The 19,149-nt window shown below is 41.1% G+C and overlaps 1 protein-coding gene across 1 annotated transcript in view; it reads right to left on the bottom strand.

The window, feature by feature from the left end:
- The window catches only part of LOC139568495 (carbohydrate sulfotransferase 12-like), an 18,834-nt gene extending 4,859 nt beyond the window's left edge, over nt 1-13,975 (bottom strand). Inside the window, exons 1-3 of the mRNA XM_071390355.1 lie at nt 12,986-13,975; nt 10,722-10,877; nt 2,862-3,041 (exon numbers count right to left, since the gene is read on the bottom strand). Coding sequence (XP_071246456.1) covers nt 2,862-3,041; nt 10,722-10,877; nt 12,986-13,360 — 711 coding nt within the window. The 5' untranslated portion in view covers nt 13,361-13,975. The remainder of the gene's footprint in view (nt 1-2,861; nt 3,042-10,721; nt 10,878-12,985) is intronic.
- Nucleotides 13,976-19,149: the final 5,174 nt, after the last annotated feature.

Genomic DNA, 19,149 nt, shown 5'->3' with positions numbered 1-19,149 from the left:
GCCTTTATGGTAGAGTGGTCAGACGGAAGCCACTTCTCAGTAAAAGGCACATGACAGCCCTCTTGGAGTTTGCCAAAAGGCTCCTAAAGGACTCTCAGACAATGAGAAACAAGATTCTCTGGTCTGATGAAACCAAGATTGAACTCTTTTGGCTGAATGCCAAGCGTCACGTCTGGAGGAAACCTGGCACCATCCCTACGGTGAAGCATGGTGGTGGCAGCATCATGCTGTGGGGATGTTTTTCAGCGGCAGGGACTGGGAGACTAGACAGTATCGAGGGAAAGATGAACGGAGCAAAGTACAGAGAGATCCTTGATGAAAACCTGATCCAGAACCTCAGACCGGGGCGAAGGTTCACCTTCCAACAGGACAACGACCCTAAGCATACAGCCAAGACAACGCAGGAGTGGCTTCGGGACAAGTCTCTGAATGGCCTTGAGTGGCCCAGCCAGAGCCTGGACTTGAACCCGATCAAACACCACTGGAGAGACCTGAAAATAGCTGTGCAGCGACGCTCCCCATCCAACCTGACAGAGCTTGAGAGGATCTCCAGAGAAGAATGCGAGAAACTCCCCAAATACAGGGGTGCCAAGCTTGTAGCATCATACCCAAGAAGACTCGAGGCTGTAATCCCTGCCAAAGGTGCTTCAACAAAGTACTGAGTAAAGGGTCTGAATACTTATTTAAATGTGACATTGAAGTTTTTTATTTTTAATATATTTGCACAAATTTCTAAAAACTGTTTTTGCTTTGTCATTATGGGGTATTGTGATGTCATTATGGGGTATTGTGATGTCATTATAGGGTATTGTGATGTCATTATGGGGTATCGTGTTTAGATTGATGAAGGGAAAAAAACTATTTAATCAATTTTAGAATAAGGCTGTAACGTAACAAAATGTGGAAAAAGGGGTCTGAACACTTTCCGAATGCCCTGAATACATCACTTTCACCTTTATATAATAAATTAACCAAATGTATCAACCACCATCAGGGTTAGTGTCAGCTGTTAACTGACCACCATCAGGGTTAGTGTCAGCTGTTAACTGACCACCATCAGGGTTAGTGTCAGCTGTTAACTGACCACCATCAGGGTTAGTGTCAGCTGTTAACTGAACACCATCAGGGTTAGTGTCAGCTGTTAACTGAACACCATCAGGGTTAGTGTCAGCTGTTAACTGACCACCATCAGGGTTAGTGCCAGCTGTTAACTGACCACCATCAGGGTTAGTGTCAGCTGTTAACTGACCACCATCAGGGTTAGTGTCAGCTGTTAACTGAACACCATCAGGGTTAGTGTCAGCTGTTAACTGAACACCATCAGGGTTAGTGTCAGCTGTTAACTGAACACCATCAGGGTTAGTGTCAGCTGTTAACTGACCACCATCAGGGTTAGTGCCAGCTGTTAACTGAACACCATCAGGGTTAGTGTCAGCTGTTAACTGACCACCATCAGGGTTAGTGTCAGCTGTTAACTGACCACCATCAGGGTTAGTGTCAGCTGTTAACTGAACACCATCAGGGTTAGTGTCAGCTGTTAACTGACCACCATCAGGGTTAGTGTCAGCTGTTAACTGACCACCATCAGGGTTAGTGTCAGCTGTTAACTGACCACCATCAGGGTTAGTGTCAGCTGTTAACTGAACACCATCAGGGTTAGTGTCAGCTGTTAACTGAACACCATCAGGGTTAGTGTCAGCTGTTAACTGACCACCATCAGGGTTAGTGTCAGCTGTTAACTGACCACCATCAGGGTTAGTGTCAGCTGTTAACTGACCACCATCAGGGTTAGTGTCAGCTGTTAACTGAACACCATCAGGGTTAGTGTCAGCTGTTAACTGACCACCATCAGGGTTAGTGTCAGCTGTTAACTGACCACCATCAGGGTTAGTGTCAGCTGTTAACTGAACACCATCAGGGTTAGTGTCAGCTGTTAACTGACCACCATCAGGGTTAGTGTCAGCTGTTAACTGACCACCATCAGGGTTAGTGTCAGCTGTTAACTGACCACCATCAGGGTTAGTGTCAGCTGTTAACTGAACACCATCAGGGTTAGTGTCAGCTGTTAACTGAACACCATCAGGGTTAGTGTCAGCTGTTAACTGACCACCATCAGGGTTAGTGTCAGCTGTTAACTGACCACCATCAGGGTTAGTGTCAGCTGTTAACTGACCACCATCAGGGTTAGTGTCAGCTGTTAACTGACCACCATCAGGGTTAGTGCCAGCTGTTAACTGACCACCATCAGGATTAGTGCCAGCTGTTAACTGACCACCATCAGGGTTAGTGTCAGCTGTTAACTGACCACCATCAGGGTTAGTGTCAGCTGTTAACTGACCACCATCAGGGTTAGTGTCAGCTGTTAACTGACCACCATCAGGGTTAGTGTCAGCTGTTAACTGACCACCATCAGGGTTACTGTCAGCTGTTAACTGACCACCATCAGGGTTAGTGTCAGCTGTTAACTGAACACCATCAGGGTTAGTGTCAGCTGTTAACTGACCACCATCAGGGTTAATGTCAGCTGTTAACTGACCACCATCAGGGTTAGTGTCAGCTGTTAACTGACCACCATCAGGGTTAGTGTCAGCTGTTAACTGAACACCATCAGGGTTAGTGTCAGCTGTTAACTGACCACCATCAGGGTTAGTGTCAGCTGTTAACTGACCACCATCAGGGTTAGTGTCAGCTGTTAACTGACCACCATCAGGGTTAGTATCAGCTGTGAACTGAACACCATCAGGGTTAGTGTCAGCTGTTAACTGACCACCATCAGGGTTCGTGTCAGAGGTAAGAGATTAGATGTGAACTGACCACCATCAGGGTTTGTGTCAGAGGTAAGAGATTAGACGTGAACTGACCTTCATCAGGTGTCGGGAGAACTTCCCGTAGCGTTTCCAGAACTTGTTGAAGGTGAAGTGGAGGCTGCTGTTGTGGACCATCTCCTGAGGAACTGCCAGAGGATCCCTGTACGGAACTCCCTCCTGGAGCAGACTCTCACTGAGCACGATCATGATCCTCTTCCAGTTACTACACGCCACCTACAGTCAATATATATATATATATATACATACAATATATACAGGTTATATTAGCAGACTCTCACTGAGTACGATCATGATCCTCTTCCAGTTACTACACGCCACCTACAGTCAATATATATATATATATATACATACAATATATACAGGTTATATTAGCAGACTCTCACTGAGTACGATCATGATCCTCTTCCAGGTACTACACGCCACCTACAGTCAATATATATATATATATACATACACTATATACAGGTTATATTAGCAGACTCTCACTGAGTACGATCCTCTTCCAGTTACTACACGCCACCTACAGTCAATATATATATATATATATACATACACTATATACAGGTTATATTAGCAGACTCTCACTGAGTACGATCCTCTTCCAGTTACTACACGCCACCTACAGTCAATATATATATATATATACATACAATATATACAGGTTATATTAGCAGACTCTCACTGAGCACGATCCTCTTCCAGTTACTACACACCACCTACAGTCAATATATATATATATATATACATACAATATATACAGGTTATATTAGCAGACTCTCACTGAGCACGATCATGATCCTCTTCCAGTTACTACACGCCACCTACAGTCAATATATATATATATATATACAATATATACAGGTTATATTAGCAGACTCTCACTGAGCATGATCCTCTTCCAGTTACTACACGCCACCTACAGTCAATATATATATATATATATACAATATATACAGGTTATATTAGCAGACTCTCACTGAGCACGATCCTCTTCCAGTTACTACACGCCACCTACAGTCAATATATATATATATATACATACAATATATACAGGTTATATTAGCAGACTCTCACTGAGCACGATCCTCTTCCAGTTACTACACGCCACCTACAGTCAATATATATATATATATACATACAATATATACAGGTTATATTAGCAGACTCTCACTGAGTACGATCATGATCCTCTTCCAGTTACTACACGCCACCTACAGTCAATATATATATATATATACATACAATATATACAGGTTATATTAGCAGACTCTCACTGAGTACGATCCTCTTCCAGTTACTACACGCCACCTACAGTCAATATATATATATATATACATACAATATATACAGGTTATATTAGCAGACTCTCACTGAGTACGATCCTCTTCCAGTTACTACACGCCACCTACAGTCAATATATATATATATATATATACAATATATACAGGTTATATTAGCAGACTCTCACTGAGTACGATCATGATCCTCTTCCAGTTACTACACGCCACCTACAGTCAATATATATATATATATATATACAATATATACAGGTTATATTAGCAGACTCTCACTGAGCACGATCATGATCCTCTTCCAGTTACTACACGCCACCTACAGTCAATATATATATATATATACATACAATATATACAGGTTATATTAGCAGACTCTCACTGAGTACGATCCTCTTCCAGTTACTACACGCCACCTACAGTCAATATATATATATATATACATACAATATATACAGGTTATATTAGCAGACTCTCACTGAGTACGATCATGATCCTCTTCCAGGTACTACACGCCACCTACAGTCAATATATATATATATATATATACATACAATATATACAGGTTATATTAGCAGACTCTCACTGAGTACGATCATGATCCTCTTCCAGTTACTACACGCCACCTACAGTCAATATATATATATATATACATACACTATATACAGGTTATATTAGCAGACTCTCACTGAGTACGATCATGATCCTCTTCCAGGTACTACACGCCACCTACAGTCAATATATATATATATATACATACAATATATACAGGTTATATTAGCAGACTCTCACTGAGTACGATCCTCTTCCAGTTACTACACGCCACCTACAGTCAATATATATATATATATACAATATATACAGGTTATATTAGCAGACTCTCACTGAGTACGATCATGATCCTCTTCCAGGTACTACACGCCACCTACAGTCAATATATATATATATATACATACAATATATACAGGTTATATTAGCAGACTCTCACTGAGTACGATCCTCTTCCAGTTACTACACGCCACCTACAGTCAATATATATATATATATATACACATACAATATATACAGGTTATATTAGCAGACTCTCACTGAGCACGATCCTCTTCCAGTTACTACACGCCACCTACAGTCAATATATATATATATACACATACAATATATACAGGTTATATTAGCAGACTCTCACTGAGTACGATCATGATCCTCTTCCAGTTACTACACGCCACCTACAGTCAATATATATATATATATACATACAATATATACAGGTTATATTAGCAGACTCTCACTGAGCACGATCCTCTTCCAGTTACTACACGCCACCTACAGTCAATATATATATATATATACATACAATATATACAGGTTATATTAGCAGACTCTCACTGAGCACGATCCTCTTCCAGTTACTACACGCCACCTACAGTCAATATATATATATATATATATACAATATATACAGGTTATATTAGCAGACTCTCACTGAGTACGATCATGATCCTCTTCCAGTTACTACACGCCACCTACAGTCAATATATATATATATATACATACAATATATACAGGTTATATTAGCAGACTCTCACTGAGCACGATCCTCTTCCAGTTACTACACGCCACCTACAGTCAATATATATATATATATACAATATACAGGTTATATTAGCAGACTCTCACTGAGCACGATCCTCTTCCAGTTACTACACGCCACCTACAGTCAATATATATATATATATATACATACAATATATACAGGTTATATTAGCAGACTCTCACTGAGTACGATCATGATCCTCTTCCAGTTACTACACGCCACCTACAGTCAATATATATATATATACATACAATATATACAGGTTATATTAGCAGACTCTCACTGAGTACGATCATGATCCTCTTCCAGGTACTACACGCCACCTACAGTCAATATATATATATATATATATATATATACAATATATACAGGTTATATTAGCAGACTCTCACTGAGCACGATCATGATCCTCTTCCAGGTACTACACGCCACCTACAGTCAATATATATATATATATATATACAATATATACAGGTTATATTAGCAGACTCTCACTGAGCATGATCCTCTTCCAGTTACTACACGCCACCTTCAGTCAATATATATATATATATATACATACAATATATACAGGTTATATTAGCAGACTCTCACTGAGTACGATCATGATCCTCTTCCAGTTACTACACGCCACCTACAGTCAATATATATATATATATACATACAATATATACAGGTTATATTAGCAGACTCTCACTGAGTACGATCATGATCCTCTTCCAGTTACTACACGCCACCTACAGTCAATATATATATATATATACATACAATATATACAGGTTATATTAGCAGACTCTCACTGAGCACGATCATGATCCTCTTCCAGTTACTACACGCCACCTACAGTCAATATATATATATATATACATACAATATATACAGGTTATATTAGCAGACTCTCACTGAGTACGATCCTCTTCCAGTTACTACACGCCACCTACAGTCAATATATATATATATATACATACAATATATACAGGTTATATTAGCAGACTCTCACTGAGTACGATCCTCTTCCAGTTACTACACGCCACCTACAGTCAATATATATATATATATATATATACAATATATACAGGTTATATTAGCAGACTCTCACTGAGTACGATCATGATCCTCTTCCAGTTACTACACGCCACCTACAGTCAATATATATATATATATATATACAATATATACAGGTTATATTAGCAGACTCTCACTGAGCACGATCATGATCCTCTTCCAGTTACTACACGCTACCTACAGTCAATATATATATATATATATACATACAATATATACAGGTTATATTAGCAGACTCTCACTGAGTACGATCCTCTTCCAGGTACTACACGCCACCTACAGTCAATATATATATATATATACATACAATATATACAGGTTATATTAGCAGACTCTCACTGAGTACGATCCTCTTCCAGTTACTACACGCCACCTACAGTCAATATATATATATATATACATACAATATATACAGGTTATATTAGCAGACTCTCACTGAGTACGATCATGATCCTCTTCCAGGTACTACACGCCACCTACAGTCAATATATATATATATATATATACATACAATATATGCAGGTTATATTAGCAGACTCTCACTGAGTACGATCATGATCCTCTTCCAGTTACTACACGCCACCTACAGTCAATATATATATATATATACATACACTATATACAGGTTATATTAGCAGACTCTCACTGAGTACGATCATGATCCTCTTCCAGGTACTACACGCCACCTACAGTCAATATATATATATATATACATACAATATATACAGGTTATATTAGCAGACTCTCACTGAGTACGATCCTCTTCCAGTTACTACACGCCACCTACAGTCAATATATATATATATATACAATATATACAGGTTATATTAGCAGACTCTCACTGAGTACGATCATGATCCTCTTCCAGGTACTACACGCCACCTACAGTCAATATATATATATATATACATACAATATATACAGGTTATATTAGCAGACTCTCACTGAGTACGATCCTCTTCCAGTTACTACACGCCACCTACAGTCAATATATATATATATATATACACATACAATATATACAGGTTATATTAGCAGACTCTCACTGAGCACGATCATGATCCTCTTCCAGTTACTACACGCCACCTTCAGTCAATATATATATATATACATACAATATATACAGGTTATATTAGCAGACTCTCACTGAGCACGATAATGAACCTCTTCCAGGTACTACACGCCACCTTCAGTCAATATATATATATATATACATACAATATATACAGGTTATATTAGCAGACTCTCACTGAGTACGATCATGATCCTCTTCCAGTTACTACACGCCACCTACAGTCAATATATATATATATATACATACAATATATACAGGTTATATTAGCAGACTCTCACTGAGTACGATCCTCTTCCAGTTACTACACGCCACCTACAGTCAATATATATATATATATACACATACAATATATACAGGTTATATTAGCAGACTCTCACTGAGTACGATCATGATCCTCTTCCAGTTACTACACGCCACCAACAGTCAATATATATATATATATACATACAATATATACAGGTTATATTAGCAGACTCTCACTGAGCACGATCCTCTTCCAGTTACTACACGCCACCTACAGTCAATATATATATATATATATATACAATATATACAGGTTATATTAGCAGACTCTCACTGAGCACGATCCTCTTCCAGTTACTACACGCCACCTACAGTCAATATATATATATATATATACATACAATATATACAGGTTATATTAGCAGACTCTCACTGAGTACGATCATGATCCTCTTCCAGTTACTACACGCCACCTACAGTCAATATATATATATATATACATACAATATATACAGGTTATATTAGCAGACTCTCACTGAGTACGATCCTCTTCCAGTTACTACACGCCACCTACAGTCAATATATATATATATATACACATACAATATATACAGGTTATATTAGCAGACTCTCACTGAGTACGATCATGATCCTCTTCCAGTTACTACACGCCACCTACAGTCAATATATATATATATATATACATACAATATATACAGGTTATATTAGCAGACTCTCACTGAGCACGATCCTCTTCCAGTTACTACACGCCACCTACAGTCAATATATATATATATATACATACAATATATACAGGTTATATTAGCAGACTCTCACTGAGCACGATCCTCTTCCAGTTACTACACGCCACCTACAGTCAATATATATATATATATACATACAATATATACAGGTTATATTAGCAGACTCTCACTGAGCACGATCCTCTTCCAGTTACTACACGCCACCTACAGTCAATATATATATATATATACATACAATATATACAGGTTATATTAGCAGACTCTCACTGAGCACGATCATAATCCTCTTCCAGTTACTACACGCCACCTACAGTCAATATATATATATACATACAATATATACAGGTTATATTAGCAGACTCTCACTGAGCACGATCATAATCCTCTTCCAGTTACTACACGCCACCTACAGTCAATATATATATATATATATATATATATACACATACAATATATACAGGTTATATTAGCAGACTCTCACTGAGTACGATCCTCTTCCAGTTACTACACGCCACCTACAGTCAATATATATATATATATACATACAATATATACAGGTTATATTAGCAGACTCTCACTGAGCACGATCCTCTTCCAGTTACTACACGCCACCTACAGTCAATATATATATATATATACATACAATATATACAGGTTATATTAGCAGACTCTCACTGAGCACGATCATGATCCTCTTCCAGGTACTACACGCCACCTACAGTCAATATATATATATATACATACAATATATACAGGTTATATTAGCAGACTCTCACTGAGTACGATCCTCTTCCAGTTACTACACGCCACCTACAGTCAATATATATATATATATACATACAATATATACAGGTTATATTAGCAGACTCTCACTGAGTACGATCATGATCCTCTTCCAGTTACTACACGCCACCTACAGTCAATATATATATATATATACATACAATATATACAGGTTATATTAGCAGACTCTCACTGAGTACGATCCTCTTCCAGTTACTACACGCCACCTACAGTCAATATATATATATATATACATACAATATATACAGGTTATATTAGCAGACTCTCACTGAGTACGATCATGATCCTCTTCCAGTTACTACACGCCACCTACAGTCAATATATATATATATATATATATATATATATATATACAGGTTATATTAGCAGACTCTCACTGAGTACGATCATGATCCTCTTCCAGTTACTACACGCCACCTACAGTCAATATATATATATATATACATACAATATATACAGGTTATATTAGCAGACTCTCACTGAGCACGATCATGATCCTCTTCCAGTTACTACACGCCACCTACAGTCAATATATATATATATATACATACAATATATACAGGTTATATTAGCAGACTCTCACTGAGCACGATCATGATCCTCTTCCAGTTACTACACGCCACCTACAGTCAATATATATATATATACATACAATATATACAGGTTATATTAGCAGACTCTCACTGAGCACGATCATGATCCTCTTCCAGGTACTACACGCCACCTACAGTCAATATATATATATATATATATATATATATATATATATATATACAATATATACAGGTTATATTAGCAGACTCTCACTGAGCACGATCATGATCCTCTTCCAGTTACTACACGCCACCTACAGTCAATATATATATATATATACATACAATATATACAGGTTATATTAGCAGACTCTCACTGAGTACGATCATGATCCTCTTCCAGTTACTACACGCCACCTACAGTCATTGTAAATAAGTCAGTTAAGAATTTGTTCTGAACTGACTTGCCTGGTTAAAGAAAGGTTAAATAAAAAAATATGAGCCCGTGGTCGTTTGTGTGTACCTTGGGGACGTAGCAGTATATGATACCGTGGCGGTCGTCGACGATCAGGTGATCCAGCTCCCTGTTGGGGATGTCGTCAAACGAACGGTTCTTCCCCGGAAAAGCCAGGTCATCACCATGGTGACAGAGATCATGGAGACGCTGCCGCCGTCTCTCCTGAAGAGAGAGAGATAGTGGGGAGAGAGCGGAGGGGGGAGAGAGCGGAGGGGGGAGAGAGATAGTGGGGAGAGAGCGGAGGGGGGAGAGAGCGGAGGGGGGAGAGAGCGGAGAGGGGAGAGAGCGAGAGGCATGAAAACAAGAGTGAGAGGTGAGAGAGAAACAAATTTGACCCCAATAACTACTGTGGGATATTTGTCAACAGCAACCTTGGGAAAATCCTCTGCATTGAGCAAATGTCAAATTGGCTTTTTACCAAATTACCGTACGACAGACCACGTATTCACCCTGCACACCCTAATTAACAAACAAACTAATTAAAACAAAGGCAAAGTCTTCTCATGCTTTGTTGATTTCAAAAAAGCATTTGACTCAATTTGGCATGAGGGTCTGCTATACAAATTTATGGAAAGTGGTGTTGGGGGTAAAACATACGACATTATAAAATCCATGTACACAAACAACAAGTGTGCGGTTAAAATTGGCAAAAAAAACATATATTTCTTTCCACAGGGTCGTGGAGTGAGACAGGGATGCAGCTTGAGCCCCACCCTCTTCAACATATATATCAAGGAATTGGTGAGGGCACTAGAACAGTCTGCAGCACCCGGCCTCACCCTACTAGAATCTGAAGTCAAATGTCTACTGTTTGCTGATGATCTGGTGCTTCTGTCACCAACCAAGGAGGGCCTACAGCAGCACCTAGATCGTCTGCACAGATTCTGTCAGACCTGGGCTCTGACAGTAAATCTCAGTAAGACAAAAATAATGGTGTTCCAAAAAAGGTCCAGTTGCCATGACCACAAATACAAATTCCATCTAGACACCGTTGCCCTAGAGCACACAACAAACTATACGTACCTTGGCCTAAACATCAGCGCCACAGGTAACTTCCACAAAGCTATGAATGATCTGAGAGACAAGGCAAGAAGAGCCTTCTATCCATCAAAAGGAACATAAAATTCGACATACCAATTTGGATCTGGCTAAAAATACTTGAATCGTGTTATAGAACCCATTGCCCTTTATGGTTGTGAGGTCTGGGGTCCGCTCACCAACCAAGAATTCCCTAAATGAGACAAAAATCAAATTGAGATTCTGCAGAATTCTCCAAAAACATCCTCTGTGTACAACGTAAAACATCAAATAATGCATGCAGAGCAGAATTAGGCCGATACCCGCTAATTATCAAAATCCAGAAAATAGCTGTTAAATTCTACAACCACCTAAAAGGAAGCGATTCCCAAACCTTCCATAACAAAGCCATCACCTACAGAGAGATGAACCTGGAGAAGAGTCCCCTAAGCAAGCTGGTCCTGGGGCTCTGTTCAGAAACACAAACAGACCCCACAGAGCTCCTGGACAGCAACACAATTAGACCCAATTAGACCCAATCATGCGAAAACAAGAAGATAATTACTTGACACATTGGAAAGAATTAACAAAAAAACAGAGCAAACTAGAATGCTATTTGGCCCTAAACAGAGAGTACACAGTGGCAGAATACCTGACCACTGTGACTGACCCAAACTTAAGGAAAGCTTTGACTATGTACAGACTCAATGAGCATAGCCTTGCTATTGAGAAAGGCCGCCGTAGGCAGACATGGCTCTCAAGAGAAGACAGGCTATGTGCTCACTGCCCACGAAATGAGGTGGAAACTGATCTGCACTTCCTAACCTCCTGCCAAATGTATGACCATATTAGAGAGACATATTTCCCTCAGATCACACAGATCCACAAAGAATTAGAAAACAAACCCAATTCTGATAAACTCCCATATCTACTGGGTGAAATACCACAGTGTGACATCACAGCAGCCAGATTTGTGACCTGTTGCCACAAGAAAAGGGCAACCAGTGAAGAACAAACACATTTATGTTGATTTATTTTCCCTTTTGTACTTTAACTATTTGCACATAATATGACATTTGAAATGTCTTCGTTCTTTTTGAACTTTTGCGAGTGTAATGTTTACTGTAAATTTGTATTGTTTATTTCACTTTTGTTAATTATCTATTTCATTTGCTTTGGCAATGTTAACATATGTTTCCCATGCCAACAGAGCCCTTACATTGAATTGCATTGAGATGGAGGGTTAGGGTTACCTGTCCTAGTCGTTTCTCGGGGTCGATGGGCGTCAGATGGACCTTCCACTCCCTCCGGGGAACGTACCGCTCCTCATCGCGCTCTGATTGGTTGGCAGAGTCTGGGGGGGCGGAATCTGTCGGATCATTGGTTCCCTCCAGGAACTGGTTTACGAAGGCGTTGATGTCGGAGAGGAAGGAGGGTGTTGGGTGTGTGGGGGGGTGGTCAGGGGCGGGCCGGGGGGAGAGGGGGGGCAGGTAGAGGTGAGAGGCTCCAACGTCGTCCCAGTAGAGTATAATCAACAGGATCATAAAGACTGAACCCAGAACCAGAGAGACACGGAACAACCTCCACTTCCCCATGGTGACACCCTTAACACAAGCAGCAGAGAACATAGACTGTTACACAAACACACTAGAGGTCGACCGATTAATCGGAATGGCCGATTAATTAGGGCCAAATTTCAAGTTTTCATAACAATCGGTAAATCTGCATTTTTGGACACCGATTATGGCCGATTACATTGCACTCCACGAGGAAACTGCGTGGCAGGCTGACTACCTGTTACGCGAGTGCAGCAAGGAGCCAAGGTAAGTTTCTAGCTAGCATTACACTTATTTTATAAAAAACAATCAATCTTAACATAAATCACTAGTTAACTACACATGGTTGATGATATTACTAGTTTATCTAGCATGTCCTGCGTTGCATATAATCGATGCGGTGCCTGTTAATTTCTCATCGAATCACAGCCTACTTCGCCAAGCGGGTGATTTAACACATTCACGAAGAAAGCACTGACGTTGCACCAATGTGTACCTAACCATAAACATCAATGCCTTCCTTAAGATCAATACACAAGTATATATTTTTAAACCTGCATATTCAAATCAAATCAAATGTATTTATATAGCCCTTCTTACGTCAGCTGATATCTCAAAGTGCTGTACAGAAACCCAGCCTAAAACCCCAAACAGCAAGCAATGCAGGTGTAGAAGCACGTTGGCTAGGAAAAACTCCCTAGAAAGGCCAGAACCTAGGAAGAAACCTAGAGAGGAACCAGGCTATGAGGGGTGGCCAGTCCTCTTCTGGCTGTGCCGGGTGGAGATTATAACAGAACATGGCCAAGATGTTCAAATGTTCATAAATGACCAGCATGGTCAAATAATAATAATCACAGTAGTTGTCGAGGGTGCAGCAAGTCAGCACCTCAGGAGTAAATGTCAGTTGGCTTTTCATAGCCGATCATTCAGAGTATCTCTACTTCATATTGCCTGCTAACATGAATTTCTTTTAAAATTGTGTCACTTCTCTTGCGTTCTGTGCAAGCAGAGTCAGGGTATATGCAGCAGTCTGGGCCGCCTGGCTCGTTGCGAACTGTGTGAAGACCCAAGATCTTCCTAACAACTAATTTGCCAGAATTGTACATAATTATGACATAACATTGAAGGTAACATTGAAGGTTGTGCAATGTAACAGCAATATTAAGACTTAGGGTTGCCACACGTTAGATAAAATACAGAACGGTTCCGTATTTCACTGAAAGAATAAATGTTTTGTTTTCTAAATGATAGTTTCCGGATTTGACCATATTAATGACCTAAGGCTCGTATTTCTGTGTGTTATTATGTTATAACTAAGTCTATGATTTGATAGAGCAGTCTGACTGAGCGGCGGTAGGCACCAGCAGGCTTGTAAGCATTTATTCAAACAGCACTTTCCTGCATTTGCCAGCAGCTCTTCGCTGTGCTTCAAGCATTGCGCTGTTTATGACTTCAAGCCTATCAACTCCTGAGATTAGGCTGGCAATACTATAGTGCCTATAAGAACATCCAATAGTCAAAGGTATATGAAATACAAATGGTATAGAGAGAAATAGTCCTATAATTCCTATAATAACTACAACCTAAAACCTCTTACCTGGGAATATTGAAGACCCATGTTAAAAGGAACCACCAGCTTTCATATGTTCTCATGTTCTGAGCAAGGAACTTAAACGTTAGCTTTTTTACATGGAACATATTGCACTTTGACTTTCTTCTCCAACACTTTGTTTTTACATTATTTAAACCAAATTGAACATGTTTCATTATTTATTTGAGACTAAATTGATTTTATTGATGTATTATATTAAGTTAAAATAAAAGTGTTCATTCAGTATTGTTGTAATTGTCATTATTACAAATATATATATATATAAAAATCGGCCGATTAATCGGTATCGGCTTTTTTTGGTCCGCCATTAATCGGTATCGGCGTTGAAAAATCATAATCGGTCAACCTCTAAAACACACACACTGAATTCAGGACTTGTGAAATTATACTTCCACGACCATAAGACCCACTAATAATTTAATTAATTTATCCAAATAGTTTAAACCTGCTTTTTTGCTGGTCTGGATTTCAAGTTTGTCTATGAAAAAGCCCTTTTTTTATTATTACAAATTAAACCAGAATCATGCTTAATTAATGCACCTCCACTAATAATGACTCACTTCTTGTAGCATTATAGAAAATGACCAAAGGTCTCAATAACAATATCTCAAGCACAAGCCTAGGTGCTAGTGCAGGGGTGGGCAATCCCAGTCCTCGGGGCCTGATTGGTATCACAGTTTTGCCCCAGCTAACACACCTGGCTCCAATAAATACCTAATCATGAGAAAAAGTCACTAACTATAGTGACAAAGTTGCTAAATATAGGGACAAAGTCACTGGAAGGGTCTGAAAAGACACTAAATATAGGGACAAAGTCACTGAAAGGGTCTGAAAAGACACTAAATACAGGGACAAAGTCACTGGAGGGGTCTGAAAAGACACTAAATATAGGGAAAAAGTCACTGGAAGGGTCTGAAAAGACACTAAATATAGGGACAAAGTCACTGGAAGGGTCTGAAAAGTTGCTAAATATAGGGACAAAGTCACTGGTAGGGTCTGAAAAGACACTAAATACAGGGGCAAAGTCACTGGAAGGGTCTGAAAAGACACTAAATACAGGGACAAAGTCACTGGAAGGGTCTGAAAAGACACTAAATATAGGGACAAAATCACCGGAAGGGTCTGGAAAGACACTAAATATAGGGACAAAGTTGCTAAATATAGGGACAAAGTTACTAAATATAGGGACAAATTTACTAAATATAGGGACAAAGTCACTGGAAGGGTCTGAAAAGACACTAAATATAGGGACAAAGTTACTAAATATAGGGACAAAGCCACTGGAAGGGTCTGGAAAGACACTAAATATAGGGACAAAGTCACTGGAAGGGTCTGGAAAGACACTAAATATAGGGACAAAGTCACTGGAAGGGTCTGAAAAGACACTAAATATAGGGACAAAGTCACTGGAAGGGTCTGAAAAGACACTAAATACAGGGACAAAGTCACTGGAGGGGTCTGAAAAGACACTAAATATAGGGAAAAAGTCACTGGAAGGGTCTGAAAAGACACTAAATATAGGGACAAAGTCACTGGAAGGGTCTGAAAAGTAACTAAATATAGGGACAAAGTCACTGGAGGGGTCTGAAAAGTCACTAAATATAGGGACAAAGTCACTGGAAGGGTCTGAAAAGTCACTAAATATAGGGACAAAGTCACTGGAAGGGTCTGAAAAGTAACTAAATATAGGGACAAAGTCACTGGAGGGGTCTGAAAAGACACTAAATATAGGGACAAAGTCACTAAATATAGGGACAAAGTTACTAAATACAGGGACAAATCCATTACATTAGAAGCACTGGTAAGAATTGTTAGTGCCAGTTGCTATCAAACGGAGCACTGCCATTGGTTCCCCAAGATTCTGGGCAGTGCTTAGCGAAAGGTCAATGCTGAATGTAAAATAGGCCTACAGTATCAGGTCAAATTAACTGTCTGGGAAAGTTGAGGAGATGGTGTGATCACTTTGGCGGCTCATGATAACATTGTTGCACTGATGCATTGCAAATAGTTGCACAGGACAGACAGATGAGCACAGTGAAAAAGAAGACCCAAAAGAATTGACAACATTAGCAAAATGGAAATCACTTACAAACCACCGGAGCAATGAGGCAAGCAATGCCATGCTGTAAGAGATGCACAAGATAAACAGCGTGTTTCATTAAATCTACTAGAGCAGTCTTTATCAAACCCAGGTATGTGGACCGGCGCCGGTCTTTATCAAACCCAGGTATGTGGACCGGCGCCGGTCTTTATCAAACCCAGGTATGTGGACCGGCGCCGGTCTTTATCAAACCCAGGTATGTGGACCGGCGCCGGTCTTTATCAAACCCAGGTATGTGGACCGGCGCCGGTCTTTATCAAACCCAGGTATGTGGACCGGCGCCGGTCTTTATCAAACCCAGGTATGTGGACCGGCGCCAGTCTTTATCAAACCCAGGTATGTGGACCGGCGCCGGTCTTTATCAAACCCAGGTATGTGGACCGGCGCCGGTCTTTATCAAACCCAGGTATGTGGACCTGCGCCAGTCTTTATCAAACCCAGGTATGTGGACCGGCGCCAGTCTTTATCAAACCCAGGTATGTGGACCGGCGCCGGTCTTTATCAAACCCAGGTATGTGGACCGGCGCCGGTCTTTATCAAACCCAGGTATGTGGACCGGCGCCAGTCTTTATCAAACCCAGGTATGTGGACCGGCGCCGGTCTTTATCAAACCCAGGTATGTGGACCGGCGCCGGTCTTTATCAAACACAGGTATGTGGACCGGCGCCAGTCTTTATCAAACCCAGGTATGTGGACCGGCGCCGGTTTTTATCAAACCCAGGTATGTGGACCGGCGCCAGTCTTTATCAAACCCAGGTATGTGGACCGGCGCCAGTCTTTATCAAACCCAGGTATGTGGACCGGCGCCGGTCTTTATCAAACCCAGGTATGTGGACCGGCGCCAGTCTTTATCAAACCCAGGTATGTGGACCGGCGCCGGTCTTTATCAAACCCAGGTATGTGGACCGGCGCCAGTCTTTATCAAACCCAGGTATGTGGACCGGCGCCAGTCTTTATCAAACCCAGGTATGTGGACCGGCGCCGGTCTTTATCAAACCCAGGTATGTGGACCGGCGCCAGTCTTTATCAAACCCAGGTATGTGGACCGGCGCCGGTCTTTATCAAACCCAGGTATGTGGACCGGCGCCAGTCTTTATCAAACCCAGGTATGTGGACCGGCGCCGGTCTTTATCAAACCCAGGTATGTGGACCGGCGCCAGTCTTTATCAAACCCAGGTATGTGGACCGGCGCCAGTCTTTATCAAACCCAGGTATGTGGACCGGCGCCGGTCTTTATCAAACCCAGGTATGTGGACCGGCGCCGGTCTTTATCAAACCCAGGTATGTGGACCGGCGCCAGTCTTTATCAAACCCAGGTATGTGGACCGGCGCCGGTCTTTATCAAACCCAGGTATGTGACCGGCGCCAGTCTTTATCAAACCCAGGTATGTGGACCGGCGCCAGTCTTTATCAAACCCAGGTATGTGGACCGGCGCCGGTCTTTATCAAACACAGGTATGTGGACCGGCGCCAGTCTTTATCAAACCCAGGTATGTGGACCGGCGCCAGTCTTTATCAAACCCAGGTATGTGGACCGGCGCCGGTCTTTATCAAACCCAGGTATGTGGACCGGCGCCAGTCTTTATCAAACCCAGGTATGTGGACCGGCGCCAGTCTTTATCAAACCCAGGTATGTGGACCGGCGCCGGTCTTTATCAAACCCAGGTATGTGGACCGGCGCCAGTCTTTATCAAACCCAGGTATGTGGACCGGCGCCGGTCTTTATCAAACCCAGGTATGTGGACCGGCGCCGGTCTTTATCAAACCCAGGTATGTGGACCGGCGCCGGTCTTTATCAAACCCAGGTATGTGGACCGGCGCCGGTCTTTATCAAACCCAGGTATGTGGACCGGCGCCGGTCTTTATAGAACCCAGGTATGTGGACCGGCGCCAGTCTTTATCAAACCCAGGTATGTGGACCGGCGCCGGTCTTTATCAAACCCAGGTATGTGGACCGGCGCCAGTCTTTATCAAACCCAGGTATGTGGACCGGCGCCAGTCTTTATCAAACCCAGGTATGTGGACCGGCGCCGGTCTTTATCAAACCCAGGTATGTGGACCGGCGCCGGTCTTTATCAAACCCAGGTATGTGGACCGGCGCCGGTCTTTATCAAACCCAGGTATGTGGACCGGCGCCGGTCTTTATCA

Source organism: Salvelinus alpinus, chromosome 1 (genome assembly GCF_045679555.1).
Source record: "Salvelinus alpinus chromosome 1, SLU_Salpinus.1, whole genome shotgun sequence".
NCBI lineage: Eukaryota > Metazoa > Chordata > Actinopteri > Salmoniformes > Salmonidae > Salvelinus > Salvelinus alpinus.
Note: the sequence above shows the minus strand (reverse complement) of the source record. Positions and strands in the feature narration are given on the sequence as shown.